This window comes from Grammomys surdaster, unplaced genomic scaffold (assembly GCF_004785775.1).
Source record: "Grammomys surdaster isolate TR1022 unplaced genomic scaffold, NIH_TR_1.0 170, whole genome shotgun sequence".
Lineage (NCBI taxonomy): Eukaryota > Metazoa > Chordata > Mammalia > Rodentia > Muridae > Grammomys > Grammomys surdaster.
Genome location: NW_021604618.1, coordinates 10,054,632 through 10,082,059, shown reverse-complemented (window position 1 = coordinate 10,082,059; position 27,428 = coordinate 10,054,632). Strand labels below are relative to the sequence as shown.

Here is a 27,428-nt window from a genome sequence, read left to right as displayed (position 1 = left end):
AGGAAAAGGAGCAAATATGAAAAACAAAAGTTAAATGAAATAAAGGAAAAGGAAGAATGTAGGAGTGGAGCATTGGAGTATCCGCTGATATTGTCTTTGTTCAGGTCTTGTTTAGACTATATTGTTAGCATTTCATGGGTGCAGTTCTCTGCCATATATAGAGGGCACTATCTTGTAGCAAATGTCCTGATGTTCTGGCTCTTAACAAATGTTACTCCTTGAATTCTGTGATATTCTCAGAGTCTCAGGTATAGGGATTCTTGTGAAGATGCATCAATCAGTGATGAGCACCATATGGTCAGTTTTTCTCTGCATTTTGACCTGTAGTACATTTCTGTAATGGTCTCTGTCTTCTGCAAAAAGAAACTTTTTCCATGAGATGAGAGGTGAGAGCTGTATTAACTGCCATGCAGTCATTCATATTGATAATCATATTCATATTTATTTATATATTTAGTTTGGTAATTCTCAATAACAAGATGCCCATACAATCAGAAGTGTAACCCAGTACCGAAACTAGATATACCAACTATCTTTGACTGGTGGAGACACCCGAACAGCCACCTCCTAGCTCCTCCGTTCCTTCTCCTCCTCCTCTCCGTACTGCTCCTCTTCCTCTCCTTACTCCTCCCACCTTAGCTCCTCCTACATATCACCCTTCCCGTTAAAATAAAACTTTTCTCTCACAATACGATTAGAGCATAACTATACCAATTTGTATCAGTAAGGTACAAGATAGACCTAATACCCAGTCCAACATTTTGTGGACTAACCAGAACCTCTGAAATCTCTCCTAACTAAAAGACTTAGTTCTAAACCTGGCTTTTTTCTTGCCTTTAGAATGAATGTCAGCTGAAAACCATCCTCTCAAATCTTTTCTCTCAAAGGAAATAGCCTGGGTTGGCTATGAGACTATAAGTCTTCAACCCTGTCAGAAATCCAGAATGACTGAATTAACTGAAATTATGGGAAACACAAAGCATAGCTTCTAAAACTTAGCCAATTTATAGAGACCACTGAACACCTGGACAGTCCCTATACTACAAAACATTGTAACATCCGATCTTCAGCCTTCTGGCCCAGGATCATCTGACAGACCTAATGATGCAGAATTATTAAGGGCTGATTACTCTGTCTTGGCAGATATAATCAGTCTACTATTCTGCAAGTGTGTCCTTTTCAGGACAGTAATTTGTCTGTAGATGAAAAGAGGCAATTCTTGCCTAGTGGCTGTCTCACCACAACTGGAGTAACTCCAAAGATGCTCAATTTCTTCTTAGAATCCAAGCCAGGAAGCTATCAGGAGCAGACAGGTCTCTAATCAAAATGAACATTAATACAGAAATGTGTATAACATCAATTATGTGGACTTACGACGTTTTGAAGACCAAAAATCCATGTAAGGCAATCTGGACTGTTGTCTGTTAACTCCTCTCAGCTATTTCTAAATAAGATATAGAAAACACCCTAACAATAAACTCAGAGCCATGAATTTGCTATAGGCCCTTAACTCACAGGTTAACCATCTTGAATCAATTAAAAGAATTAAAGGAGGACTGGGTCTAAGCCTTGTATTCCTAAATGTGTTATATAGGCACAATGCCTATGAGAGTAACAATATTAATCTTACTTTTATATCAATAAGAAACTCGTACCAATGAAGACCTTAAATTTGAAATCAAAGTAAATTTTGTACCATTTAAGAAATTATAATTTCAGCCTAATAACAATTATACAGATTTCTGCCAATAGGTTATGGCTATGCAATAAATCCTAGCTATTCCTCTCTGTTCCAACAAAACCACTACTTTTCCCTAGAAAGACAGCCCAATATTAACCACCTCAGTCCCCAAGCCCCAGGAATAGGGGTGCCGACTCTTCATTAACTTCTTCAAGCTGGTTACGGGGATTGGGATATTAGAAGAGGGTGGGGAGGGGGAGAGTAAATTGATAAACCTCTGACGTCTGTGTCTTCACTGCATCCAGCTGAAATTTCAGGACATCAGAGGTTCGAGCAGATCTGCTCAGCTTGCTTGCTGAGTAGATACAACAAGGCTGTGTATTCTGCAATATACAATTCTCAAAACAAATTTTAGTATCAAGATAATTTTTTGTTTGAATTTTGGAATCCTGTCTTCTGGCGGCCTGCCTCTCTCATGTCTAATCCATATAATTCTGGGAGTTTCTATGAGGGCGTGCTCCCACCATCCTCCCATTCCTGCCTCCCTGCTCTCGAACTCCCCAACACTAGGGAATCCAAGCTTTCAGGCACCAAGGCCCTCCACTTCCACTGATGCCTGACAAGGCCACCCTCAACTACTTATACAGGTGGAGCTATGAGTCCCTCTCTTTGTGTTCTTGGGCTGGAGGTTTTAGAATGGCTACTTCAGCTTGTTTCTTAGGACCATTTGCTTGAAAAATTGTTTTCCAACCTTTTACTCTAAGGTAGTGTCTCTCTTTGTCACTGAGGTGGGTTTCCTGTATGCAGCAAGATGCTGAGTCCTGTTTATGTATCCAGTCCGTTAGCCTATGTCTTTTTATTGGGGAATTGAGTCCATTGATGTTAAGAGATATTAAGGAACAGTGATTGTTGCTTCCTGTTATTTTTGTTATTAGAGGTGGAATTATCTTTTTTTTTTTTTTTTTTTTTGTTTTTCAAGACAGGATTTCTCTGTATAGTCCTGGCTGCCCTGGAACTCACTCTGTAGACCAGGCTGGCCTCGAACTCAGAAATCCGCCTGTCTCTGCCTCCCAAGTGCTGGGATTAAAAGCATGCGCCACCACTGCCTGGCTTGTGGTGGAATTATCTTTGTGTGGCTATCTTCTTTTGGATTTGTTGAAAGAGGATTACTTTCTTGTTCTTTCTAGGGTATAATTTCCCTCTTTGTATTGGAGCTTTCCCGCTATAATCCTTTGTAATGCTGGGTTTGTGGAAAGATACTGTGTAAATTTGGATTTGTCATGGAATATCTTGGTTTCTCCATCTATGGTAATTGAGAGTTTTGTTGGGTATAATAGCCTGGGCTGGCATTTGTGTTCTCTTAGGGTCTGTATGACATCTGTCCAGGATCTTCTGGATTTTATAGTATCTGTTGAGAAGTCTGGTCTAATTCTGATAGGTCTGCCTTTATATGTTACTTTGCCTTTTTCCCTTACTGCATTTAATATTCTTTGTTTTGTGTATTTGGTGTTTTATTATGTGATGGGAAGTATTTCTTTTCTGGTCTAGTCTATTTGGTGTTCTGTAAGCTTCTTGTATGTTTATGGGCATCTCGTTCTTTAGGTTAGGGAAGTTTTCTTCTATAATTTTGTTGAAAATATTTATTGGCCCTTTAAGTTGGGAATCTTCACTCTCATCTATATGTATTATCCTTAGGTTTGGTCTTCTCATTGTGTCCCGGATTTCCTGGACGTTTTGTGTTAAGAACTTTTTGTAGTTTGCATTTTCTTTGACAATTGTGTCAATATTTTCTATGGTATCTTCTATCTCTTGTATTCTGTTGGTGATGCTTGCATCTATGAATCCTGATATTTTTCCTAGGTTTTCTATCTCCAGGGTAGTCTCCCTTTGTGATTTCTTTATTGTTTCTACTTCCATTTTTATGTCCTGGATTGTTTTGTTCAATTCCTTCACCTGTTTGGTTGTGTTCTCTTGTAATTCATTAAGGGATTTTTGTTTTTCCTTTTTAAGGGCTTCTATCTGTTTACCTGTGTTCTCCTCAAATTCTTTGAGAGTGTTATTTATGTCTTTCTTAAAGTCCTCTATCATCATCATGAGAAGTGATTTTAAATCTGAATCTTGCTTTCCTGGTGATATGGGGAGTTCAGGACTTTCTAGTGTAAGAGAACTAGGTTCTAATGAAGCCAAGTACCCTGGGTTGCTGATGCTTATGTTCTTGTGCTTGCCTTTCACCATCTGGATCTCCTTAGTACTACCTGCCCTGTCTCTGACTGGAGCCTGTCTTTCTTATTATCTTGGTTGTTTCAGAACTGTGTGGGGTGGGTGTTACTACTGGGGTTAGAGCTGAGGCCCAAGATCTGCTCAGTGCTCGGGTGCAGAAAAGAAGGAATCAGTGCTCTGGCCAGAAGTGAATTCCTGGGTCCCAATGGGTCCCAGTTACTCTCTGTTTGGGGCGGGTGTTGCAGTCTCCTTACCTAAGATACTGCCCAGGTTAGAGCTCCTGGGAGGCCTGCTTCCTGTGTGATTTGTGAGATTGGGTGTAGAGCTGCCGCCCAGGATCTGCTCAGTGCTCAGGCCCAGACCAGAAAGACTGTTGTGTTATTGTTATATCTAGAACTTCAAGTACTATATTGAAGAGATGGGGGAGAATGGACAGCCTTACCTTATCCCAGATTTTAGTGGAATTGCTTTAAGTTTCTCTCCATTTAATTTGATGATGTTGGCTATTGGCTTGCTGTATTGTTGCCTTTATTGTGTTTAAGTATGTACCTTGTTTCCTGGATCTCTCCAAGACTTTTAATGTGAACAGTGTTGGATTTTGTGAAAAGCTTTTTAAACACCTGATAGGATGATCATGTGGTTCTTTTTGTTTTGTTTTGTTGTTTTCATTCAGTTTGCATGTATGGTGTGTTATGTTGATAGATTTTCTTATATTGAACCAACAACCGTGCATCCCTGGAATGAAGCCTACTTGATCATGGTACAAGCAGTCTTTGATGTATTTTTGGATTCAGATTGCTAGTATTTTATTAAGTATTCCTGCATCAATGTTTATGAGGGAAATTGGTCTTCAATTCTCATTCTTTGTTGAAGGTTTGTGTGGTGTAGGTATCAGGGTGACTGTGGCCTAAGAGAATGAGTTTGGCAGTGTTCCTTCTGTTTCTATTTTGTGGAATAGTTGAAGGAGTATTGGCATTAGCATTTCTTTGTAAATATAGTAGAATTTTGTACTAAATCCATCTGGCCCAGAGCTTTTTTTGGTTGGAAGGCTTTTAATGACTGCTTCTATTTCCTTGGGGGGGTTATAGAGATATTCAGATAGTTTACCTGATCTTGATATACCTTTGGTAATTTGCATCTGTCTAGAAAATTATTCATTTCATTTAGATGTTGCAATTTTGTGGAGTACAGGCTTTTGAAGTAAGATCTAATGATTCTTTGATTTTTCCCAGTGTCCATTGTTATGTCTCCTTTCCATGGAGAAAATTTTGTTATTTGTGTACTTTCTCTCTGCATTTTAGTTAGTTTGACTAAGGGTTTGTCTGTCTTGTTAATTTTCTTAAACCAGCTCTTGGTTTAGTTGATTCTTCATTTTGTTTTCTTTGCTTCTAATTGATCAATTTCAGTCCTGAGTTTGATTATTTCCTGCTGGCTACTCCTCCTAGGTGTGTTTGCTTCTTTTTTTCTTCTTTTTTCTTTTTTTCTAGAGCTTTTAGGTATACTTTTATTTCATTAATGTGAGAACTCTCCACGTTCTTTTTGAGGGCACTTAGTGCTATGAACTTTACTCTTATCACTTCTTTCTTAGTGTGACACGTTTAGATATGTTGTGCCCTCGTTTTCATTGAATTCTAGAAAATCTTTAATTTTTTCTTTTTCTTCAGTGACCCAGTGATCATTCAATAGAGAGTTGTTCAGTTTATATGAGTATATAGCTTTTCTGTTGTTTCTGTTGTTGATAAAGTCCAGCTTTAATCCATGGTGATCTGATGGGGTCCTTTAAATTTTCTTGTATCTATTGAGGCTCGCTTTATGACCAATTTAAAGAAGGTTCCGTGAGGTGCTGAGAAGAAGGTATATTCCTTTTGTGTTTGGGCAAAATGTTCTGTAGATATCTGTCAAGTTCATTTGAATTATAACCTTTGTTAGTTTTGTTATTTCTCTGTTTAGTTTCTGCCCATTGATGAGAGTAGGGTGTTGAAGTCTCTTACTATTAATATGTGGGGTTCAATGTGTGATTTAAGTTTTAGTAATGTTTCTTTTAAGAATGTTTGTGCCCTTGCATTTGGAGCATAGATGTTCAGAATTGAGATGTCCTCTTGGTGGATTTTTCCTTTGATGAAATGTGGAAGCATCCTTCCCTGTCTCTCTTGATTTTTTTTTTTTGTTTGTTTGTTTGAAGTCTATTTTATTAAATATTGAAATGGCTACTCCAGCTTGTTTCTTGGGTCCCTTTGCTTGGAAAACCTTTTTTCAACCCTATATTTTGAGATAATTACTATATATTGTTGATAAGATGTGCTTCTTGTATACAGCAGAATGGTGGATTATGTTTATGCATTCATTTTGTTAGCCTATGTCTTTTTACTGGGCAATTGAGTCCATTAATGTTGAAAGATATTAATGACCAGTTTGCTACTTCTTGTTATTTTGATATTGGTTGTGGTTGTGGTTGTTGTTGTTGGTGGTGGTGGTGGTGGTGGTGTGTGTGTGTGTTTCTTTTCTTTTGGTCTTATGGTGTAAAATTATTTATTTCCTATGTATTCTTTATTTTTCTTATTGGGTTGGAGTTTTCCTTCTAGAAACCTCTGTATGTTACCTTTGTATGGCTGGTTTAGTGGAAAGATATTATTTAAATTTGGTTTTATCATGGAATATAACATAATGGTTTCTCTATCTATGGTGACTGAAAGTTTTGCTAAGCTGACTGCTAGTGGTCTCTTGGGGTTTTCAAGCTCTGCCCAGGCCCTTCTAAAGCTTTAGAGTCTCAGATGAGAAATCAGGTGTAATTCTGATAATTATGACTTTATATGTTACCTGGCCTTTTTCCCTTGCTGCTTTTAAAATTCTTTCTTTGCTCTGTATATTTAGTGTTTTGGTTATTATGTAGCAGGTCCAATCTACTTGGTTTTCTGTAAGCTTCTTGTACATTTATAAGCATCTCTTTGTTTAGCTTAGGGATGTTTTCTTGTATGGTTTTGTTGAAGATGTTTTCTGAGCCTTTGAGCTGTGAATCTTCATCTTCTATTCTTATCATTCCTTGGTATGGTCTTTTCATAGTATCCCAGATTTCCTGGATGTTTGTGTCATAAACTTTTTAGATTTTGCATTTTTTGACCAATATATTGATTTCTTCTATTGTTATTTTCTATACCTGAAATTCTCTATTCCATCTCCTGTATTCTGTTGGTGATGCCTCATTTGTGTTTTCTTTATTGCTTCTATTTCTCTTTTCAGGTCTTGAAGAGTTTTATTTATATCCTTCACCTGTTTGTATTTTCCTGTATTCCTTTATTTTTATTTGCCTCCTCTTTTAATGCCTCTGCCTGCTCGGGTGTATTTTCCTGTATTTCTTTAAAGGATTTATTAATTTTCTCTTTAAAGACCTTTGTCATCTTTATAAGATTGGATTTAAGATCCTCGTCTTGTGCTTCATTTTCATTAGGATATCCAGGGTTTGCTGGAGCAGGATAGATAGCTGGGCTCTGGTGGTGCCATGTTGCCTAGAGTCTTGTTGATTCTGTTTTTATGCTGTCATTTAGGCCTGGTTTTCCCTGATGATAGGACTTCTGGAAAAAGGGAAGGGGAATGGGGGGAAGCCCTGAGCCAGACAGTGGAGGACAAGGTAGCTAACTGCTGGCTTTGCCTCAGGCGGGCACAGTGGAGGACAAGGTAGCTAACTGCTGGCTTTGCCTCAGGCGGGCACCATTGGCAAGGAATTGGTGGGACAGTATTCCCAGCTGGTAGTTCTTGGGGTCTCCGCAGGTGTTCATGGAGAAGCAGGATGCTCTTGGATTACTGCAAGGTTCCTCAGGACCATATAGTGACCCCAGAGCTAGATAGTGGGTTTCAGGGGACTCCATGCAATTCACCTCTTCAGACTGTGTCCAGGGAAGAACACCTGGAAATGCATTGATGGGGGAGGGTTCTAAGGTGGTTAGTCTTGCCCCCCCCAAGGCCTCCTCAGGGGAGCAGGATGCTCTTGGAGCCCTACAAGGTTCCTCAGGGCCAAAGAGGCAAAATAGTAAATATTTTAAATCAGATTGAAAGAGAACAAGGAGAGGTATATGGTGGGGAGGAAAGGAAAGGGGGAATGATGTAATTATATTATAGTCTAAAGCCATACAACTAATTTTTAAAAATTTAAATCTGAACTTTTATAAGCATACATATACCTCTATTTTTCAGAATGGTGCAGTAGTTCAGAATGATCTTTAGAATAAAGAAATCTGTATTGAAAAATCCACATGTTAATTCTCTTAGTCTCTCTGTTTTAGGAAAACATAATCTATTCTCTCACATCACATACTTGTTTTAAAGAGGAAGAAATGTAAAAGACCTGTATAATTATACTGAGCTTCTAATGTATCTTTAAATTTTTTTGCAGAAGAGGATAAATATAACATCTATTCGCCTTTGCTCTTCAAGTATTTCCTGGCAGAAGGAATCATCAATGGACATACTCTGTTGGTTGCATCCGCCAAAGAAAATCCTGCCAACATTTTACAGGTATAGAATGTAGTAATTGAACATACATTTTGAATGCTTCATGAAAAAATATACATACGAGCAAGACATGTCCTTACAAATTATATTTAGACACATTATTAGGAGGTTCTGCATTTTCTAGTCAGGTTTCATTCTAGACACTAGCTGGATTCAAACTGACAGCAGTGAGTGTGTCCACTGTGAAATGATTGCCACATGTATGACCCCTTAGTTGTCATTGTTGGTCTAGTGAAAATGGTTTAGACCACTTTTACCTTAAGTAGACATTGTAGCATTTTCAGCTATAATCTCTATGCTCCCTGAATTTACTCAGAGCCAAAAGTTCTGTGTGTTTTAACCAGCATCTCCCTATTTCTTTCATTGTCTAACCCCAGGGAATCACTGTGTTACTTTCTACCATTGTGGGTGTTTTGAATTTAGAAGTGTGCTCTAATGAATAGTCTAAAGACTATTACATAGTCTTTCCCACTTGGAACATTTATCAAAGGCATTCAGATTATTGCCACAAACTCTAGATTTGGTACTTTGTTTTGAAATTCTTTTCTTTGTAAGTAGCCCAGAACAAGTAATTTTTATTTAAATGCCAATTTGTTTTCTATGATTGAATATTTATGAAGAATATATTCAATGGACAATAAAATTTGATGTTTGATATTATGGTTTTTAGAAAAGAAACTATTTACTTAAAAATAAAACTCATAAAATCACTTTATTGTAAGAAACTCAAATAAAGACATAGCACAGCTAGATTATAGTAGTCACAAACATTTGCCCAGTCCTAAACTGTAATTTCCATTGAATTTCTATGAATTTGAATTTCCATTCTAAAGCCTTAGAACTTTACTAAGGATTTTACACTTCCAATGTCAATTACATTTTTATACATTATCCACCACAAAAAGGAAAAGACTACTGGAATTGAACCTGGAATAAAATTAACTTTAAGTATTCTTTCCTGACTCATGTGGCCACTTGCCTATCTCTTTTATTAATACATTTCTTTTTAAAGGAGCAGATTGCTCAGCAAAGATAGGTCCTTGCATAAGCCTAATGTCCTGAGTTTAGCCCTGGAACTGACATAAAGGTTTTCATCTACCTTTACAAAGTTGTCCTCTGACTGTCATATGGATTCCATGACACACATCCCACACTTACATCACACACATACAAACATGCACACAATAAAAATAAATAAGATAAAAATTAGTTTTATCGGAATAGCATTATTTGCTTTTAACAATAACAATATGTACACGTGTGTGTGTGTGTGTGTGTGTGTGTGTGTGTGTATACTCAATGATTGTGTTAAATAGTATGTATATTTAACTTTGTTCTAGGTAAATAGAATTATTTAATGATTCACTTTAAAATATTTTAATTTGTGTCCTCATATTTCATACAACTATACTCAATTTAGTATAGATTCTTATACTCAGTAATATTCCTTAAACTTCCAGGTATCTCATTTTCTATTTCTTATGTTTGATATGGAAAAAAAGCAGAATTTGGTTTTAGACAAACATCATTCTCCTCTCCTATGAAAAATGCAAAAGTGTTGTTTTAATGTATGCATATTCAATGTGGTCCACTTAGTATTTATATGTATTTAAAATATAATAGATTGTAAAAATGTGAGTGCCAAACATTGAAATTATTCATATACTTTATAATACCAATGCCGAAATATTTTAGTATCTCTCTGAAAAGAATAAACAAATATTTTGTAATATAAATTGAGATGTTAAATATTGATACAGATAAGTAGGTTTTCTAAATAGTATTTTTTTAGAATTTCAGTTTGTCCAACACAATTGTCATTATACCTAAATCTTCATTGTTAGCTAAAGGTTCAATAATTAGCAACAAAAATCAAGGTATTAGCAATGGTTAGAAGTACAGTACAAGAAAAATAATGTGATAACTGCTTAGTTCTAATTTCTCAAACCTAGAACCAAGGCAAATATTTCTGGTCAAAGATAGAGAAAAGACAATCGTATAGACCATAATTATCTGAAAACTGTATACCTGATAGACAAGAGATAAAAGGCCTCATCAGCTGCCGAAGATATATTATATAACCACCCAGCAATTTATCCATCATCCTTTGAGAACATATTCATGCCTATTGTAGTCAGAGCTCCTTCAGGAAGCCGACATTAAGGTGTAGCTTTGAGAAATTATACCCCTTAGTGAATCCTATAGAACAGTATATGTGATGTTGTGAAATCTTTAAAAAAAACACAGAGTGAAAGTATTTTGTAGTTAACTTTTTATCTAAAAGAATTTTCTTGGTAATCTCAAACCTAATGGATGAGTACTGCCCAAGAAAATTTACTTCCTAAGGAATGTTTTTTAAAATAGTAAAAAAAATTGTATTTATATATAAATATATTTAAACATTTAGTAGTAGGTTTTTTCATTTAATAAAAATAATATGTGCACATAAACATCTTGAAAATTGAAGATTCTAGTATTTTATGTTACATTCATTTTATAAGTTTAATGTCATTTCTTGATTTGTGGAATTCAAAAAAATATTCAAAAGTAAATACTGAGTCACTTTATAGCAAGTTCAGTGTTGAAACTTAAGTTTCATACCTCTTCATGGTGGCATGGCAGATAAGTACTGTCCATGGAGCAGAAAGTGTGTAATGTAATATCTGGGGCAAAGGGTGATTTCCTTTAATTTGTTGCAATAAAATTTTGACCTGTTTTTTTGTTTTAAATGCAGTATGCCCTGTCTCCAACATCAGCTAAGATTGCTTCAGGCAAGATTGAATGGTGAATGTTTAAATATGTAATCAGAAGAACTATGTGACTTCTGTCTGGAGCATCCTAATTTGATGTTTTAGAAAGGCTTGTAGCATCCTGTATATTTAACATCGTATCACCATTTAAATTTGTAGTTCAATTTAAAATTAAGGTCAGGTTTTTTTATATTTAATATATTAATCTTTCAATTTTTAAAAGAAATATCATTACTATGACATCATAGAATAAGCAATACCTTATTTAAAATAAGCCATGTTTGATAATATGACAGCAGAATATTTAATAATGAAGGAATATAATAAAATACCAAAATCTTTATAATTCTCATGAACTTAAGACTAACAAGTAAAATCTTTACTGTCTTAGTAAATTAAAAATATTATCCTATATACTAAAAATGTTACTCAAATATTGAGGTCATTTACTTAAATCTGCTTCATTTTATCATAAATCTACTTTATTTGATTCTTTGGTATAAATTGAAATGAGATATACTAGTTATTTAAGAATTAATGAGAGAAGTATTTTTGCCAAACATGTATGTAGCATTCGATTTATTGCAGTTTTCTTTTGGTGTTCAGATGTTTAAGTCTCTATTTACCAGCTGTTTGTTATATGACTGAGAAGATACGGTGAAAGTGTGACAACACGAAGGGTCAGTGTTCTGCTCATTACACTGCAGGACTGAATGGAAAGAATACAAAATATCTTAGACCCAGGTGTTGTTATTCTGCCAAAAAATGGCTAAAAGATGTAAAAAAATAAATGAGTCCAATATACCTTTGTTCAGTTATATCATACTTATCAGAAACGTTTATCGCAGTGATTCAAAATGTTAGCAAATTACCATCCAAATAATTATAAATTATATCTAGCCTTTGTATCATATGTTCAATACCTTATTAATACTATTTCCTCATGCATTTTATGTCTTCTATATTATTTATTGCATTTGCTTAAAACTGTTACCTAATTTGAGCATGTCAACTTTACAGAAACTAGACATTGCTTTGCAGGTAGAGCTCAAAATTATAAGGTTTCTTCCACATCCTGGTTGGCATTTTATTTCTTCCCACATATCATCCATCTATATGCGTTTTAGTGTTTAATACTCTGATTCTGTTGAGCTAGAATTGTGTTGTTTGACCCCTGGTGTGACTCTGCTCCAGCCCCTGGCTACTGTAAGAACTTATTTAGAATTCCAGGCCCTCCCCTGGCGGCCAAGCTTAGCAAATTAAAGACTAAGAACTAAGAAAATGTGGAAGAGTGCAGCACTGCTGCCAGTGACCTACATTTGTAGCCAGCTTTTAAAGATGGCATGAGATTGGCTTTCCAGTAAGGAAGTGAAAGGGCAAGTGGAAAGCAGAACTGTGAAGGAGAGGCCTGCACTCCTGGCTCCTGGGAGACCTGCTACTTTGACAGGAGCACACAGGAAAGCTAATGTTTCTATCCGGACACAAGAATGTTGTCAGCAGCAGACTTAGTTGCCTGTGATGTTTATTATACAGAGGCTGAAATTTATTTAGAATCCTAGCTTAGATTTTATTTCTTCTTTATTTCTTAGTCTGATGGGAGATATACAAGTCATTTTGGCTTTTAATATATAGTATTCCAGATGTCTAAATTTAATGTGAACAATCAAGGAATTGTTTTCTAAAGTCTAAAGCACTTCTTGAAGCCCTAAATTTATATTTAAATTTTCACTTTATTTCATTATTGAGACAAAAACATGTAGTTCATTATGGCCTCCAAATCATCCCTGAGAATGATTTTTGCCTTTTTTATTTCCTGTTCCACCTCAAAAAACTGGGATTACAAGCAGATTTCTCCATACCTACTTTCATTGTAATACTGGAGACAGAAGCCAATTTATAAATATTGAAATCAAGCAGATACTTAAGATACAATGAGTTTCCTTTCTTTAGATTTATAATATAATTTGATGGTTTGGAATTCAATTTATAGTCTAGGGATGTGTTTCACAAGTCTTAAAAACTATAATACTGGTTATTCTTTTTTTTTTTTTTTAATTTACACAGACGTTTAATTAGCTTTATTTACAGAGCAGGGAATTTTTTTTTTTTTTTGCAGTCTCCAATGGTGCCTAGATAACATCATTAGGCAAGAATGCCAGTTTAAAAGAAATTTATGCAGAATCCTAAAAATAACAGGTGCTGATGCTCCTTGGGAAGAGGCGAGCGTCGCTGGCGGCAGCTCCTGTGCCTCAGTTACTCAGAAGCAGTTCTGTTGCAGTCTCTACATCCCATGATTTTGAAGACAAGGCCACTATTACTGCGTTCCTATCAAAACCCATAGCACAGAGGTTTTCTATTTTTTTGGTGTATTCTGGACTAGAAACTGGTGCTCCAGCATACACGTGTGCCCAAAGTCGAGCTGTCTGCTTGAACATTTCAGGATTTTGTTTGTACTGATTCGCTACTACTGCATCCTGGGGGTCATCCGGCTCTGCAGCTGCCAACAGTGCTTGCAATGACAATAATACCGTGCGCAGAGTCATTGCTGCTGCCCATTGATCTTTCAGGATATCCAAACAAATAGCCCCTGTGACGGAACTAATATTAGGGTGCCATATTTTAGTGATAAACCGGACCTTAGGGGGGTTAAATGGATATGTTTCTGGTATTTTTATCTCTAGTTGATATCTTCCACCTTCATACGGTGTGTCTGGAGGTCCTGCTATTTCTCCTCTTAATTCTGTAAAATTCTCATCTACAAGATCTACTTTAATTTGATTTTTGCTCGTCTCCTCGCTCTTCAGCACCTCCTTGAACTCCCGCTTGATTCGCTGCACCGCGATGTTGGCCATGTCTCTGCCCGCAGCTGATTCGTACCCGCCGCCTCCGCCACCGCTACGACCACCGCCACCGCTGCCACCTCTTCCTCCACCGCCTCCTCCCTCAGTGATTCAGACCCGAGCACACGAACACTGCCACTGCCCTATTCTTTTTTTTTTTTAATTGGATATTTTATTTATATTTCAGATGTGATCCCCTTTCCCTATTTCCCTCCTACCCAGGAACCCCCTATACTATCCCCCCTTCTACTTCTATGAGGATATGCCCCCACCAACACGCTCACGCCCACCCCACCACCACCACCACGAATTCCCCTACACTGGGGCATCCAGCCTTCACTGGTCCAAGGATCTCCCTTCCCACCTAAGCCCACAAGGCCATCCTCCCCTACATATACAGCTGGAGTCATAGGTCCCTCCCTATGTGATCTCAGGCTGGTGGTTTAGACCCTGGGAGCTCTGGTTGGTTGGTATTGTTGCTCTCCCCATGGGGCCACAAACCCTTTCAGCTCCTTCAGTCTTCACTATCACTACTCCATTGGGAACCCCATGATCACTTCAATGGTTTGCTGTGAGCATCCATCTCTGTATATGTTAGGCTCTGGCAGACCTCTAAGGAGACAGCTATATCAGGCTCCTGTCAACATACACTTCCTGGCATCCTCATTAGTTTCTACCTTTGGTGACTGCACATGGGATGGATACCCAATGGTCTCCAGGCGGCCCCTCCTTCAGTTTCTTTCCTACACTTGGTCTCCATATTTACTCCCTTGAGTATTTTGTTACTCCTTCTAAGAAGGACCGAAGCACCCCCACTTGGTCTTCCTTCTTCATGAGCTTCATGTGGTCTATGATTTGAATCTTGGGTATTTCAAGCTTTTGGGCTAATATCCACTTATCAGTGAGTGAATACCATGTGTGTTCTTTTGTGTCTGGGTTACCTCACTCAGGATGATATTTTCTAGTCCCATCCATTTACCTAAGAATTTCTTGAACTCACTGTTTTTAATAGCTGAGTAACACTCCATTGTGTAAATGTACCACATTTTCTGTATCCATTCCTCTGTTGAAGGACATCTGGGTTCTTTCCAGCTTCTGGCTATTATAAATCAGGCTGCTATGAACATAGTGGAGCATATGTCCTTGGTATATGTTGGAGCATCTTCTGGGTATATGCCCAGGAGTGGTATAGCTGGATCCTCAGGTAATGCTATGTCCAATTTTCTGAGGAACCGCCAGACTGATTTCCAAAGTGGTTGCACCGTCTTGCAGTCTCACCAACAATGGAGGAGTGTTCCTCTTTCTCCAGATCCTTGCCAGCATCTGCTATCACCTGAGTTTTTGATCTTAGCCATTCTGACTGGTGTGAGGAGGAATCTCAGGGTTGTTTTGATTTGCATTTCCCTGATGACTAAGGATGCTGATATAGGAGGAGCTAAGGTGGGAGGAGTAAGGAGAAGAAGAGGAGGAGTTGAGAGAGGAAGAGAAAAAAGGAAGAGGAGGAGCTAGAGAGGGCAGAGATATAGGAGGATGGAGAACCACACAGGTATGGAGAGCACTCGTGGGGAACAACTTATAAACTTATAATTAGGTTAGCTAATTGGGAAACAACTCTCTTTGTATGGGCATCTTGTTATTAATCATTACCTAATATATAAGGCCTTTGATTAATCTATAAGAATTAGAGTCTCATTCTCTTACTGAGCCCCCATGGATGGCGGAATGGTCTGGGCAATGCCCTGCCTTGCGGAGACAGCGTGAAAGATTGGTAGAGCCATCTCTCACGCTGGCATCTAGTGGGTGGCAGGGCTGGTGTTTCTGGCAGGCCGGTTCTAGCTGCAGTGCACACATGGCCTCAGGCCGAGAAACATGGGGCCTGGGCTAGGCAGAGAAGCTGCAGCATAGATAGTCTGAGGCCAGTTTTAAATAATTACAACAACACGCTGAACATTTCTTTAGATGCTTCTCAGCCATTTGAGTTTCCTCAGTTGAGAATTCTTTGTTTAGCTCTGTACCCCATTTTTAAAGAAGGTTATTTGGTTGTCTGGAGTCTAATTTCTTGAGTTCTTTGTATATATTGGATATTAGCCCTCTATTGGACATGGGATTGGTAAAGATCTTTTCCCAATCTGTTGGTTGCCGTTTTGTCCTATTGGCAGTGTCCTTTGCCTTACAGAAGCTTTGCAATTTTATGAAGTCTCATTTGTCAATTCTTGATTTTAGAGCATAAGCCATTGATGTTCTGTTCCGGAACTTTTCCCCTGTGCCCCGGTATTTGAGGGTCTTCCCCACCTTCTCTTCTATTAGTTTCAGGGTATCTGGTTTTATGTGAAGGTCCTTTATTCACTTAGACTTGAGCTTTCTACAAGGAGATAAGAATGAATCGATTTGCATTCTTCTACATGTTGTCCTCCAGTTGAACCAGCACCATTTGTTGAAAATGATGTCCTTTTTCCACTGGACAATTTTAATTTTAGCTCCTTTGTCAAAGATCAAGTGACAATAAGTGTGTGGGTTTATTTCTGCCTCTTCCATTCTATTCCATTGATCTTCTTGCCTGTCTCTGTACCAATACCATGTAGTTTTTACCACTATTGCTCTGTAGTACAGTTTGAAGTCAGGGATAGTGATTCCCCCAGAAATTCTTTTATTGTTGAGAATAGTGTTCCTATCCTGGGTTTTTTGTTATTCCAAATAAATTTGAGAATTTCTCTTTCTCTGTGAAGAATTGTGTTGGGATTTTAATGGGGATTGCATTGAATCTGTAGATTACTTTTGGCAAGATGGCCATTTTTACTATATTAATCCTGCCAATCCATGAGCATGGGAGATCTTTCCATCTTCAGGGAAAATTGTTTTCCAGCCTTTTACTCTGAGATAGTGTCTGTCTTTGTCACTGAGGGGCGTTTCCTGTATGCAGCAAAATTCTGGGTCCTCAACTTAGATAAGGACAAGTAAATCATAGGCAGAGTCATAGTGATCTGTCCCCTGAACCTTCACCCAGCCAATACCCTGTTCTGAAAGATATCTGTATTCCCCTTGAACACCCACACTCCAGTGTCATTCCCTTCCCCACATCCTGCCTTTCTGTGTTTATAACTCCTGTGTGAATGTATTACGATTAGAGAAAAAATAAATTATTAAAAAAAAAATTCTAGGTCCTGTTTATGTATCTAGTCTGTTAGTCTACATCTTTTTATTGGGGAATTGAGTCCATTGATGTTAAGAGATATTAAGGAAAAGTGATTTTTTTCCTGTTATTTTTGTTATTAGAGGTGGAATTATGTTTGTGTAGCTATCTTCTTTTGGGTTTGTTGGAAGATTGCTTTCTTGCTTTTTCTAGGTTGTAGTTTCCCTCCTTGTGTTGGAGTTTTCCATCTATTGTCCTTTGTAGGGCTGGATTTGTGGGAAGATATTGTGTAAATTTGGATTTGTCATGGAATATCTTGGTTTTTCCATCTATGGTAATTGAGAGTTTTGCTGGTATAGTAGTCTGGGCTGACATTTGTGTTCTCTTAGTGTCTATATGATGTCACTCCAGTATCTTCTGGCTTTTATAGTCTCTGGTGAGAAGTCTGGTGTAATTCTGATAGGTCTGCATTTATATGTTACTTTGCCTGTTTCCCTTACTGCTTTTAGTATTTTTTTCTTTGTTTTGTGCATTTGGTGTTTTGATTATTATGTGACAGGAAGTATTTCTTTTTTGGTCTAGTCTCTTTGGAGTTCTGTAGGCTTCTTGTATGTTCATGGGCATCTATTTCTTTAAGTTAGGAAAATTTTCCTCTATAATTTTGTTAAAGATATTTAGTGTCCCTTTAAGTTGGGAATCTTCATTCTCATCTATACCTATTATCCTTAGGTTTGGTCTTCTCATTGTGTCCTGGATTTCCTGGATGTTTTGGGTTAGGAGCCTTTTGCATTTTGCATTATCTTTGACACTTGTGTCAGTGTTTTCCATGGTACCTTCTGCACCTGAGATTCTCTCTTCTGTCTCTTGTATTCTGTTGGTTATGCTTGCATCTATGACTCCTGATTTCTTTCTTAAGTTTTCTATCTCCAGGGTAGTCTCCCTTTGAGATTTCTTTATTGTTTCTACTTCCATTTTTAGATCCTGGATGGTTTTGTTTAATTCCTTCACCTGTTTGGTTGTTTTTTTCTTGCAATTCTTTAAGGGATTTTTGTGTTTCCTCTTTAAGGTCTTCTATCTGTTTACCTGTGTTCTCCTGTACTTCTTTAAGGGAGTTATTTATATCCTTCTTAAAGTCCTCTATCATCATCATGAGAAGTGATTTTAATTCTGAATCCTGCTTTTCCGGTGTGATAGGGTGTCCAGGACTTGCTATGGTGGGAGATCTGGGTTCCGATGATGCCAAGTAACTTGGGTTTCTGTTGGTCATGTTCTTGCACTTGCCTTTTGCCATCTTTTTAACTCTAGTGCTACCTGTACTCACTGTCTCTGACTGGAGCCTGTCTTTCCAGTTATCTTGCTTTTGTCAGAACTCCTCAGAGTCCAGATGTCTCTGTGATCCTGTGATCCTGAGCTCCTGGGTGGAAGAACTTCTGGGACACAGGCTGCCTCTGGGATCCTGAAATCCTGCTGCTTTGAGTGCAGTGGTTCCTTTGCTGCTCTGAGTGCAGTGGTTCCTCTAGGGATAGCTCAGGATATGGTGTCTTCACGGGAGCAGACCAGCTAGGTGTCCACTGCTCTGAGTGCAGTGGCTCCTCTAGGATGGCTCAGGATATGTTGTTTTCATGGGAACAGACCAGGTAGGTGTCTGCCCCAGCCAAAAGCAATACTTAAATTTTTGTTAAGTTAATTGATTAATTTTTTTTAATTTTGTTTCATGTTTTTCCTAAAAGCATAGTAACAACACTAGAGTATGTGGACTTAGAGGAGCTTTCAACTAGGCCAGTTTGTAAAAGTAATTCTTATTCATCTGATATAAATCTTCACTCAGAGACTTACTGCCTTTGTCTGCTAACTTAAGCCAGGTCCTGTAAGCTTCTATTGTAGATGCAATCTAATCTAGGCCTAGAATGTTCTCAGCCTCTGTGACTTGCTACTGAATAAGCTCTCGCCCCTTCCTAGTTCTTTCTGGTCTCTGCCTGACTGGTTTCAACTCAACTGTTCTGGCTCAAACTTCTCTTCAAGCTGACTGATTCAATCTGGCATATTGCTTCTGACTGAATTGCTCTGCTTGGCCTTCAACTAACTTTGGCAATATGTTCTAATCTTCTGGCTCCTTCTCATACTCTGGCTCATTCTGTCTTCACCTGTGTCTAGCTTGCTCTCTCGGAAACCTCTCTCTGTACAACTGTCCTGGTTAAATTACCCTGTATTCTCCTCTCTCTCTGCACTGCTCTCTCTTAAGTAGCCTCTCTTTTTCTCTCTGTTCTTGTGAGAGTTGGACATATCTTATTCTGTTAAATATTCTTCTGATTAAGTCAAATTGCCTACCACATCACTTTCAAACATGGGTGCTTTCTTCTGCAAACTAACTTTATCTTCATTTTTTAGAATTAAAGGTGTGTACTAAGGGCATGTCTGTATTCTAGCCAGAGGAATTAAAGGTGTGTGCTGTGGAAGAGCCACACCATAACTAGAAATAGCTTTTTCTAATACACAATATAATCTCAGGGTCACAGTGTGATCAAATGTCCTTGCCACACAGGTTAGTAATACTGTACCTTCAGACAGACCAAGTGAGATAACATGTTACAGATTGATACAATGCTAAAGAGACATCCCGTTGACTTGGCTCATCCACTGCTCATATGCTTTTATCTCACATACAGTTAATCTGAGGGTATACCTTTGATTTCTATACCACTACAAAGAAAAGAGAAAACAGTACCAGTAAACTAGGCTAGAACCTGTCACTTTATTTACAATTTCTGTTTAATTTATACTAAATAATTTTCTAGTCTTGTTTTAAATGCAATCACATGTCAGAAGAGAAAAGATTAACATCCCAGCAAGCTTCTTACCCAGAATATTACTGGTTTCTATCCCTCTGACTCAGAGTCACTGATATCCAGGGTTTTTATTTTTTTTTGCCATATATTTTTCACAATACTCTCCTTTCTCCCTGATGATGTCATACTTTATTTTAGGAAACATACATTTAAATTCAGCTAAACTATTTTGACTTATAAATATTAGGCGCTAGTAACTTGAACATATAGGGATGGCAGTCACAGACTCATTTGGGAAAGTAATCAGGAGGGTAGTATATTACAGAAAAGAATGGTAGAAGACAGAAGACCTAAATCCAAACCCTGATTATTCCCAAAAATAAAATAGATCTTTGGCAAGCACTTAACACTTAGGGTCTGGGAAATACCCTACTTCTTAAAAGGTACTTTTGTGCCCAAATTTTAATCTAAAGCATAGATCTTTGAAGTGTTATTCCAGATACTTTGCTGATTTCCTCAAGAAAAGTATCAGTGAAACCTTTCTTTAAAAACAAAAACAAACAAAAAAAAATCCAAAACCCAACACTTGGGAGACAGAAGCAGACAGATCTCTAAGTTAAAGACCACCCTGGTCTACAGATCGAGTCTAGGGATAGCCAGGAGGGGCTACACAGAGAAAAACACAGTTTTAGAGGAAAGAAAAAAATCTGATATTGGTAGTTTTTCCTGAGTGTTCTTTTTATGGACCCTCAGCTGAAATGTTGAAAAATAATATTTGCATAGCAAGAATCACAAGCTGGAGTTTCACATGTACAAGTAATGGTAAGGTTGGATGTGCTGCTCAACGGTTGTATAATGCATCCATAGTGATTATTGTAACATTCATCCTAGTGTCAGCAAGCAACATGCAAAGAAAAAGTGAGGGTCATACTTAAAACAATACATGGAAAGAACACGTACACATATTGCATACTATTTCTCAACTCCATGTTCCATATGTATGTATATGTTTATATATATTGAGTTTTGCACTAAGTACTTATGTGAAGTAGCTTTCTCAGCATTGATAATTATATAATTAAATTGTTGACCAACTCTGATGGTGAAAATGTTCTTTGTCTTGCAGTATCAGGTATTTGGTTGATGTTTAACTCATTGTGTCACAAGTACATGCAGCATACAGATTTGCTTTTCTCTTTAATAACTGGTAAAATATATATACCAAAGAATTGTTTTCAATTAAGTTTATCTTAATTATCAATAAGTATTTAATCTTCTCAACATATTGCATATCCCTGTAAACCCAGCATCATGTAAGAATTTCTTTAATGGATTCGTTAGTAGGAAAACTTCAAGAAGCAGTATAGTTTAATAGTTAAGAAATGTACCACACCTGTCATGAAGTTGTACTAATCAGTGTTTTGAGCACTCATAAATGATAATAAATCTGTAATTCTGACATGGGGGAGAAACAAAAAAGCAAAAAAAGGAATTCAACCGTAGAGCAAGACCTCCCAAAATCACATTCTGTTTATTGTTTTGTGACCTCATCAAGTTTGTACTTTAATCTTCATATGCAGAATGAGGTGAATTATCATTGCTCATTTCTTAGGATTTGAAGTGTTGGTGATTTAGAGTACTCACAATCATATTGACATTTTGAAACATGCTAACTACTGAGGTTTGTTTGTTTGCTTTTGTTTGCTTTTGTTGTTGTTTTGATTTTTTTCCTGTTTTCCCCTGCCATTCATTATTTCATTTTTGAATATTTGAAGAAATTAGCTCATGTTGATCTTTTAGCTCTGATCATTGTGTGTGTGTGTGTGTGTGTGTGTGTGTGTGTGTGTGTATGTGTGTGTGTGTGATCTGCCATTTATGTTAACCACTATAAATGGTGTTTTTTCTGATTTTTTTTCATTGAATTATTATGCTTTTATTTTTACAGAGTATTATATAACCTTTTGCAACTTTTTGAGATTTTAATTTTCCCCTGGCATTATTTTCACTTCTTTCTTATTTATCTTAGTATTTGAATTCTATGTCAGATGTTTTGTTCAAGTATCTAATTATTTATCTCTATTCACATTCAGTGTTAAAGTATTGAAAAACTAATTGGAGATATCTTAGCACATAACCTGTGAACTAGTCCGTTTAAGGCTTATTATAAGCTCACATAGTGATATCTCTAACAGTCTTCTAGTCTCCAGACCTCTTGCCTGTTCTATGTAAGAATGACTTCCTTTAGCCTAGCAGGGTGTGTGTGTGTGTTCTTGTACATGTTGGAGTGGAAGTTGGATCACCCTTCCTTTGAAGGTTTTCAATATTTCATCTCATTTCTTTGCTTTTCTTCTACTTCAGAGTTTGTCTGATTGTCCTCCATTTCTCCTGCACAGTAGGGAGGAGTAGCATCCTGGCAGTGGGACATATAGGAGGAGCTGGGGTCTTGCCAGTTTCTTTTAAAGATTTTCTTGTGTTTTCACACACACAGTGCTCCTAGCTTGCTAAGATTACTGGTTTCTTTTGTCAGGAAGCCAATCACTGAGATTAGTAAAGCCAAGAGCTAGAGTCTGGACTGTTATATTATTTTTGTTCACAGATTTCATAGAGATGTTAATACTTAAGACACAGATGCATGGTATGAAAAACCATGCTTGTAGCACAAGCAACAGAAAGGTCCACAACACAGGAGTAACGTGTAGAAGTTAGGTCCCCATTCTTCCTCCCAACCATGCTCCCAGAAATAAGACTTAAGACTCAAAATATATTTACAAATACTTTGGCCACAAAGCTAGAGTCTTCTCTAACTAGATCATATCTAAAGATAAATTTATTTTATTCTGCATTCTGCCACATGGCTGGATACTTGTACTTAAGTACCATGTGTCCTTCTCAAATCTTCCCAAGTAGCTCTCCTACCTGACTCTGTCCCAGAACTCTCATTCATTCTCCCGCTCCCCCCACCCCAGCCTCTCAGATGTCCCACTTCTATTTCCTGACTAAGCCATAGACCATAGGTTTTTTTAATTGACAGATGATGCTTCCATACAACATGTAAGATATTCTCTCTACAGTAATGAATTGAATTTTGATTAAGTAATGTGTTATAAATTTTTAAAGCCATTGAAAATCTTATGCTTGATAAATAATATGAGAAAATCATATTATAAGTTAACATATGGAACATTCTAATATATTTTTAATATACATAATTGTCAAATGTATATTTTTATAATTTTTTAATGTGTGTGATTACATATACACACGTACATGCATAAATATAAAAGAAGATAAGAGGGGAATACTCAATATATTCAGATAATTCATTTCTGGGTAGTACAAGAACAGTGGAGTACTATTCATAACAGTCATAAATTTATAAAAATATTTTACAAATGGTTTTTGTTGGTAATATTTGTTTAGAACTTTAAGATATCTATAATGCTTATAGATAAATACTATGAAATTGTGTTATGAAAATAATTTTAAGCCAGACATAGTGGTGTATACCTGTAATTCCAGCACCCCGGAGACTGAGTCAGGAGGCTTACCAATTCTGAGCAGCCTAGACGACTTAGTGATAAATATATTTATATGAATATGTTGTATAATGTATGTAAAGAAGGGGAGGAGGAGGGAAAGGATAAGAAAGAGAATAAAGTTCCTAATTTGTTTCATTTCATAAGAGAGTCAAACAGCTTATAAAACGTACATTGTATACACTGTCTATGAAACAATTGGGAGGATCAGGAAAACAGTAGAGTTGCAAAGAATGACATGGAAGCAGGGCCTCAGCACAGAGAAAGGTCATCAGCTGTCACCTTAGCCATTGTTTTTAAGATCAGTGTAAGGTGAAGGAGACTAGAAAACATGCACTTTAAAAAGTTGAAAATAAAAATGTCTTGTCTTAGTTTTTTATACAGCTATTTAGTGGTACTTATTGACTGGGATGGAGGGGTGAAATCCACCCCTCATAATTTACATAGTAAATTCTTAAACTTTAATAAGTCTATCCTTTAGCTTCCAGACCTGCCCTGGCAAATAGCACTTTTTATGAGCTGCTGGCCAGCAGAATAGTCATTTGCAACCTCTCACTTAAAATGTGAGTAGTGCAGCTGAGGCACTAGTTTTTTGGTTCACTAAAATTTATATATATATATATATATATATATATATATATATATATATATATATCTGGAGGCAATCATACTGAATAGCATTATTCTAGATGATTGTATGAATAGTTCTGAAATGCTACTATATATAACTTCAGCACCATTGTATTTTAATTGGTATATAGGATTTTTCATTGGATACAGAAAGTATCAGTTGAGAAACAAGAAAGTTTAAAATATAACTGGAGAAAAATTGATTTTTCAAGCTAAACATAAATCCTTAAATTTTTAGTTTTTATATTATTTTAATTAAATATTTTTACTTTTACACTCCAGAAATAAAATACATAATTCTATACATGAAAAAATAAAGTAAAATCAAATTAAAGCTCCTTGATGCTTCACGTCCTGAATCTTTTGAGTATTGGTGCTTATTCTGCTCATCAGTAATTTGTACTAATTGTATATATCATATATTTATTATTTACATATTATATATTATATCTATGTCTATGGAACATACATATAGCATATGTAATATTCTATTGCACACATATATATGAATGTTTATAGCTGTACCTTGTATACAATCTAAAATAATTGCATGTAGAATTGTGTAGAGAATTGTCCTATTTGTATCAGTGTGTTTTTTATCAAAGAGGGCATGCTTAACTAGTGTTACTAAACAAGAGCTTCTGCATTCTTACCTTACTCCATTTCTTGTATTTATTATCATGGGACCTATTATTTATTTGTACATTATTTTACTTTTTCAAATGCAATGAAGATTTGTGATAATTTCAGTATAGCTGGGATTATGCTACCTCCTCCTTTTTCTTGATTTCTTTTCTTAGGAACTTATGGTCTTTGACAAGTAACTGTTTCCTTTTTATGTTGCAATGCCCCACGATTCAAAAGGCATAGTAGTTACTTTTCTGTTGCTGTGATAAAACACTACTACCAACAGTTTATTTTGACTTATGTTTCCAGAGGGTTAGAGGTCATAATAACATGGTCCACATCCACTCCCTGGTCTCCACAGTGCCATGACCCATAAGGCAAAATGCTTTTAGTACAACTTTAAATATCAACACAGGCTTTTGGGCCAACTCCAAATTGCCCCTGTCTGTGTGGTGTGTCTCCAGTTGGGCTGAGCCCTTACAATTGCCAAGGTGCTAGTGGGTCCCTGGTGAGTCCTATGCTGGAGGGTAGAGAGATTCTCAAGGCTGAGACCTTGTCATCCCCACCTTCCCCGTGTGTGGCGCTGGGCTTGCTTTTTCTTGGTAGAGGTTGAACTGGTGCTTGGCACCCTCCTACAGGGTGGCATTAGGGAATTTGGTGCTCAATTGCTCTTTATCGCTCTTCCTCACCCCAGATGGTACCTATACCAGGAACCTTTGGAGAGCGATTTAGCATGATTGTAAAACCTCCTTTCTTGTATGAGAGGAGCTGACCTGAATTGAGGGGTTCCAGCCTCAAAAGTCAGCTCTGGGTGCTGGTGTTCCTGGGTTGTGTGAAGGGAAACCACACCAGATCTGGGTGCCTTGGAAGAGCCAACCTCCTGTCCCACCAGGAGGGTGAGGACAGTGCTTGCCCAGGGCTGGGAGAAGAGCTCCCGTGTCTCAAATGGGATCTCCAAATTTTCAGGTCTCAGGATGGTGACATTGAGAACCTGTGGGGTTTAGGTGGCTGTTTGGGAAGAACAGAAATGAGGAGGACATGATTGTGAGAGTGCATGTGCGAGTGCGTGTAGGAAAGGGTCAGTCCTGGTTTTATTTAAATAAAATAGTTTATGTAACAGTATAAAAATAGTCACCATATTTAATAATCTCAACACTGTTTAAAGTACAGTCTCTCATGAGACTCAAGACAGTCTCTTAACTGTAATGTTTGTTAAAAATAAAATTATACACTTCCTACATACAGTGATAAAGAATATACATTACCATTCCAAAAAGGGGGCATGGAAACATAGTGAGGAAATACTGGACCAAAGCAACACTAAATCTCAGAAGGTCAGTCTGATCCTCTAGATTCTTGTTCCATGTCAAAGGGCTTAGATGACTCTACCCTTTCAGCATTGCTGCCTTCAAAATATCCATGCCCTTTTTGCAACTCTCCTTGTCAGATATCCCACAGCACTGGTATTTCCAACATCTTAGGGTCTACTCAGCAACCCAGACTTCACTTCTTCAGCTTCATGCAAGGAATCCCTGCCATACACTGCCTGGCCTTAGTTAGCAGCTCTCTGAAACTAAAGAGGACACTTCCAAACCACCATTACTTCATCTGTTATCTTGGCAAATGAGTTTTTGAATTCTAGAATTACAAACTAGTAAACAGATTATGCAGTGTTTTATTTTACCTCATGGCAAACACAACAATAATTACATGTAGCACGAAGTACTGACTTGAGACTTTGATATATATATATATATATATATATATATATATATATATATATATATATACTTTGTTTCTTTCTAGAATATCAGCAGCTAATTTTTGTGAATATAGAAATTCAGATATTTTCGTATCCTAGTTCATGGCAAAAAACATTAAACTTTATATCTGACATTATACTTTGTATACTCCTTTTCTGTTTTAGAATTAGGTATGTTAAGGCCCAGGGTTATAGTTCACTTGGTAGAATGCTTTCCAGCATGCACAAAACTCTAGGATCAACCCTCAGCACCACATAAACTGGACATGATGGTGCACATAAGTCATCCTAGTACTTAAGGGATTAAAGCAGGAGAATGGTAAGTTTGTAGTCATCCTGTATCATGTTCAAGTATACCCTGGACTCCACAGAACACTTGTCAGAAAGAAAAGAGGGAAAGAAAGAGGGCAGGAGGGAGGGAAGGAAGGAGGGAAGAAAAAAAAGAAATGTCTAAATTATTCTGTTTGTGCTTAAGTTAGTTTTACAAGGCACTCATGTCTAAATGCATTGGGAAATTCTAACGTTGCTGTCATTATGGTTCAAGAGATTGTGATAGCTAACATCGATGCCATATAATGTGTCTTCATTCTGTTTTCATTCTGTTTTCTTAGGAACTCCCTGCCCCACTACTTGATGATAATGGTAAAAAGGAGCTTGAAGATGTACATAGTGCTAAACCCCCAGAACCTGACGTTAACATGAAGATAGCCTGGCGGTACCAGTTACAACCCAAGATGGAGGCAAGCCTGCATGCATACTACCTCTAAAATTCTCAAATGCATTTCTTTTCATTTTATATAATCTCTGCTTTGCCCTACGAGGTTTTAGGTCTTGTGGCTTTGGCCCAATTTTTCTTTTTGAAATGGTAATATTATTCTGTGCTATTGTATATTAGAAGTATATAACTTGGTATTCTCTCTCTCTCTCTCTCTCTCTCTCTCTCTCTCTCTCTCTCTCTCT

The 27,428-nt window shown here is 37.1% G+C and overlaps 2 protein-coding genes across 2 annotated transcripts in view; one reads left to right on the top strand and one right to left on the bottom strand.

Annotated features, from left to right (window-relative positions):
- Window positions 1-27,428, top strand: part of Elp4 (elongator acetyltransferase complex subunit 4) — a 204,556-nt gene that overhangs the window by 24,444 nt on the left and 152,684 nt on the right. Inside the window, exons 3-4 of the mRNA XM_028767104.1 lie at window positions 8,289-8,410; window positions 27,080-27,208. Coding sequence (XP_028622937.1) covers window positions 8,289-8,410; window positions 27,080-27,208 — 251 coding nt within the window. The remainder of the gene's footprint in view (window positions 1-8,288; window positions 8,411-27,079; window positions 27,209-27,428) is intronic.
- On the bottom strand, window positions 13,206-14,109 carry LOC114620933 (ubiquitin-conjugating enzyme E2 K). Its single transcript, XM_028767105.1, has one exon. It carries the CDS (start codon window positions 14,007-14,009, stop codon window positions 13,407-13,409), a length of 603 nt encoding a protein of 200 aa, XP_028622938.1. The 5' UTR covers window positions 14,010-14,109; the 3' UTR covers window positions 13,206-13,406.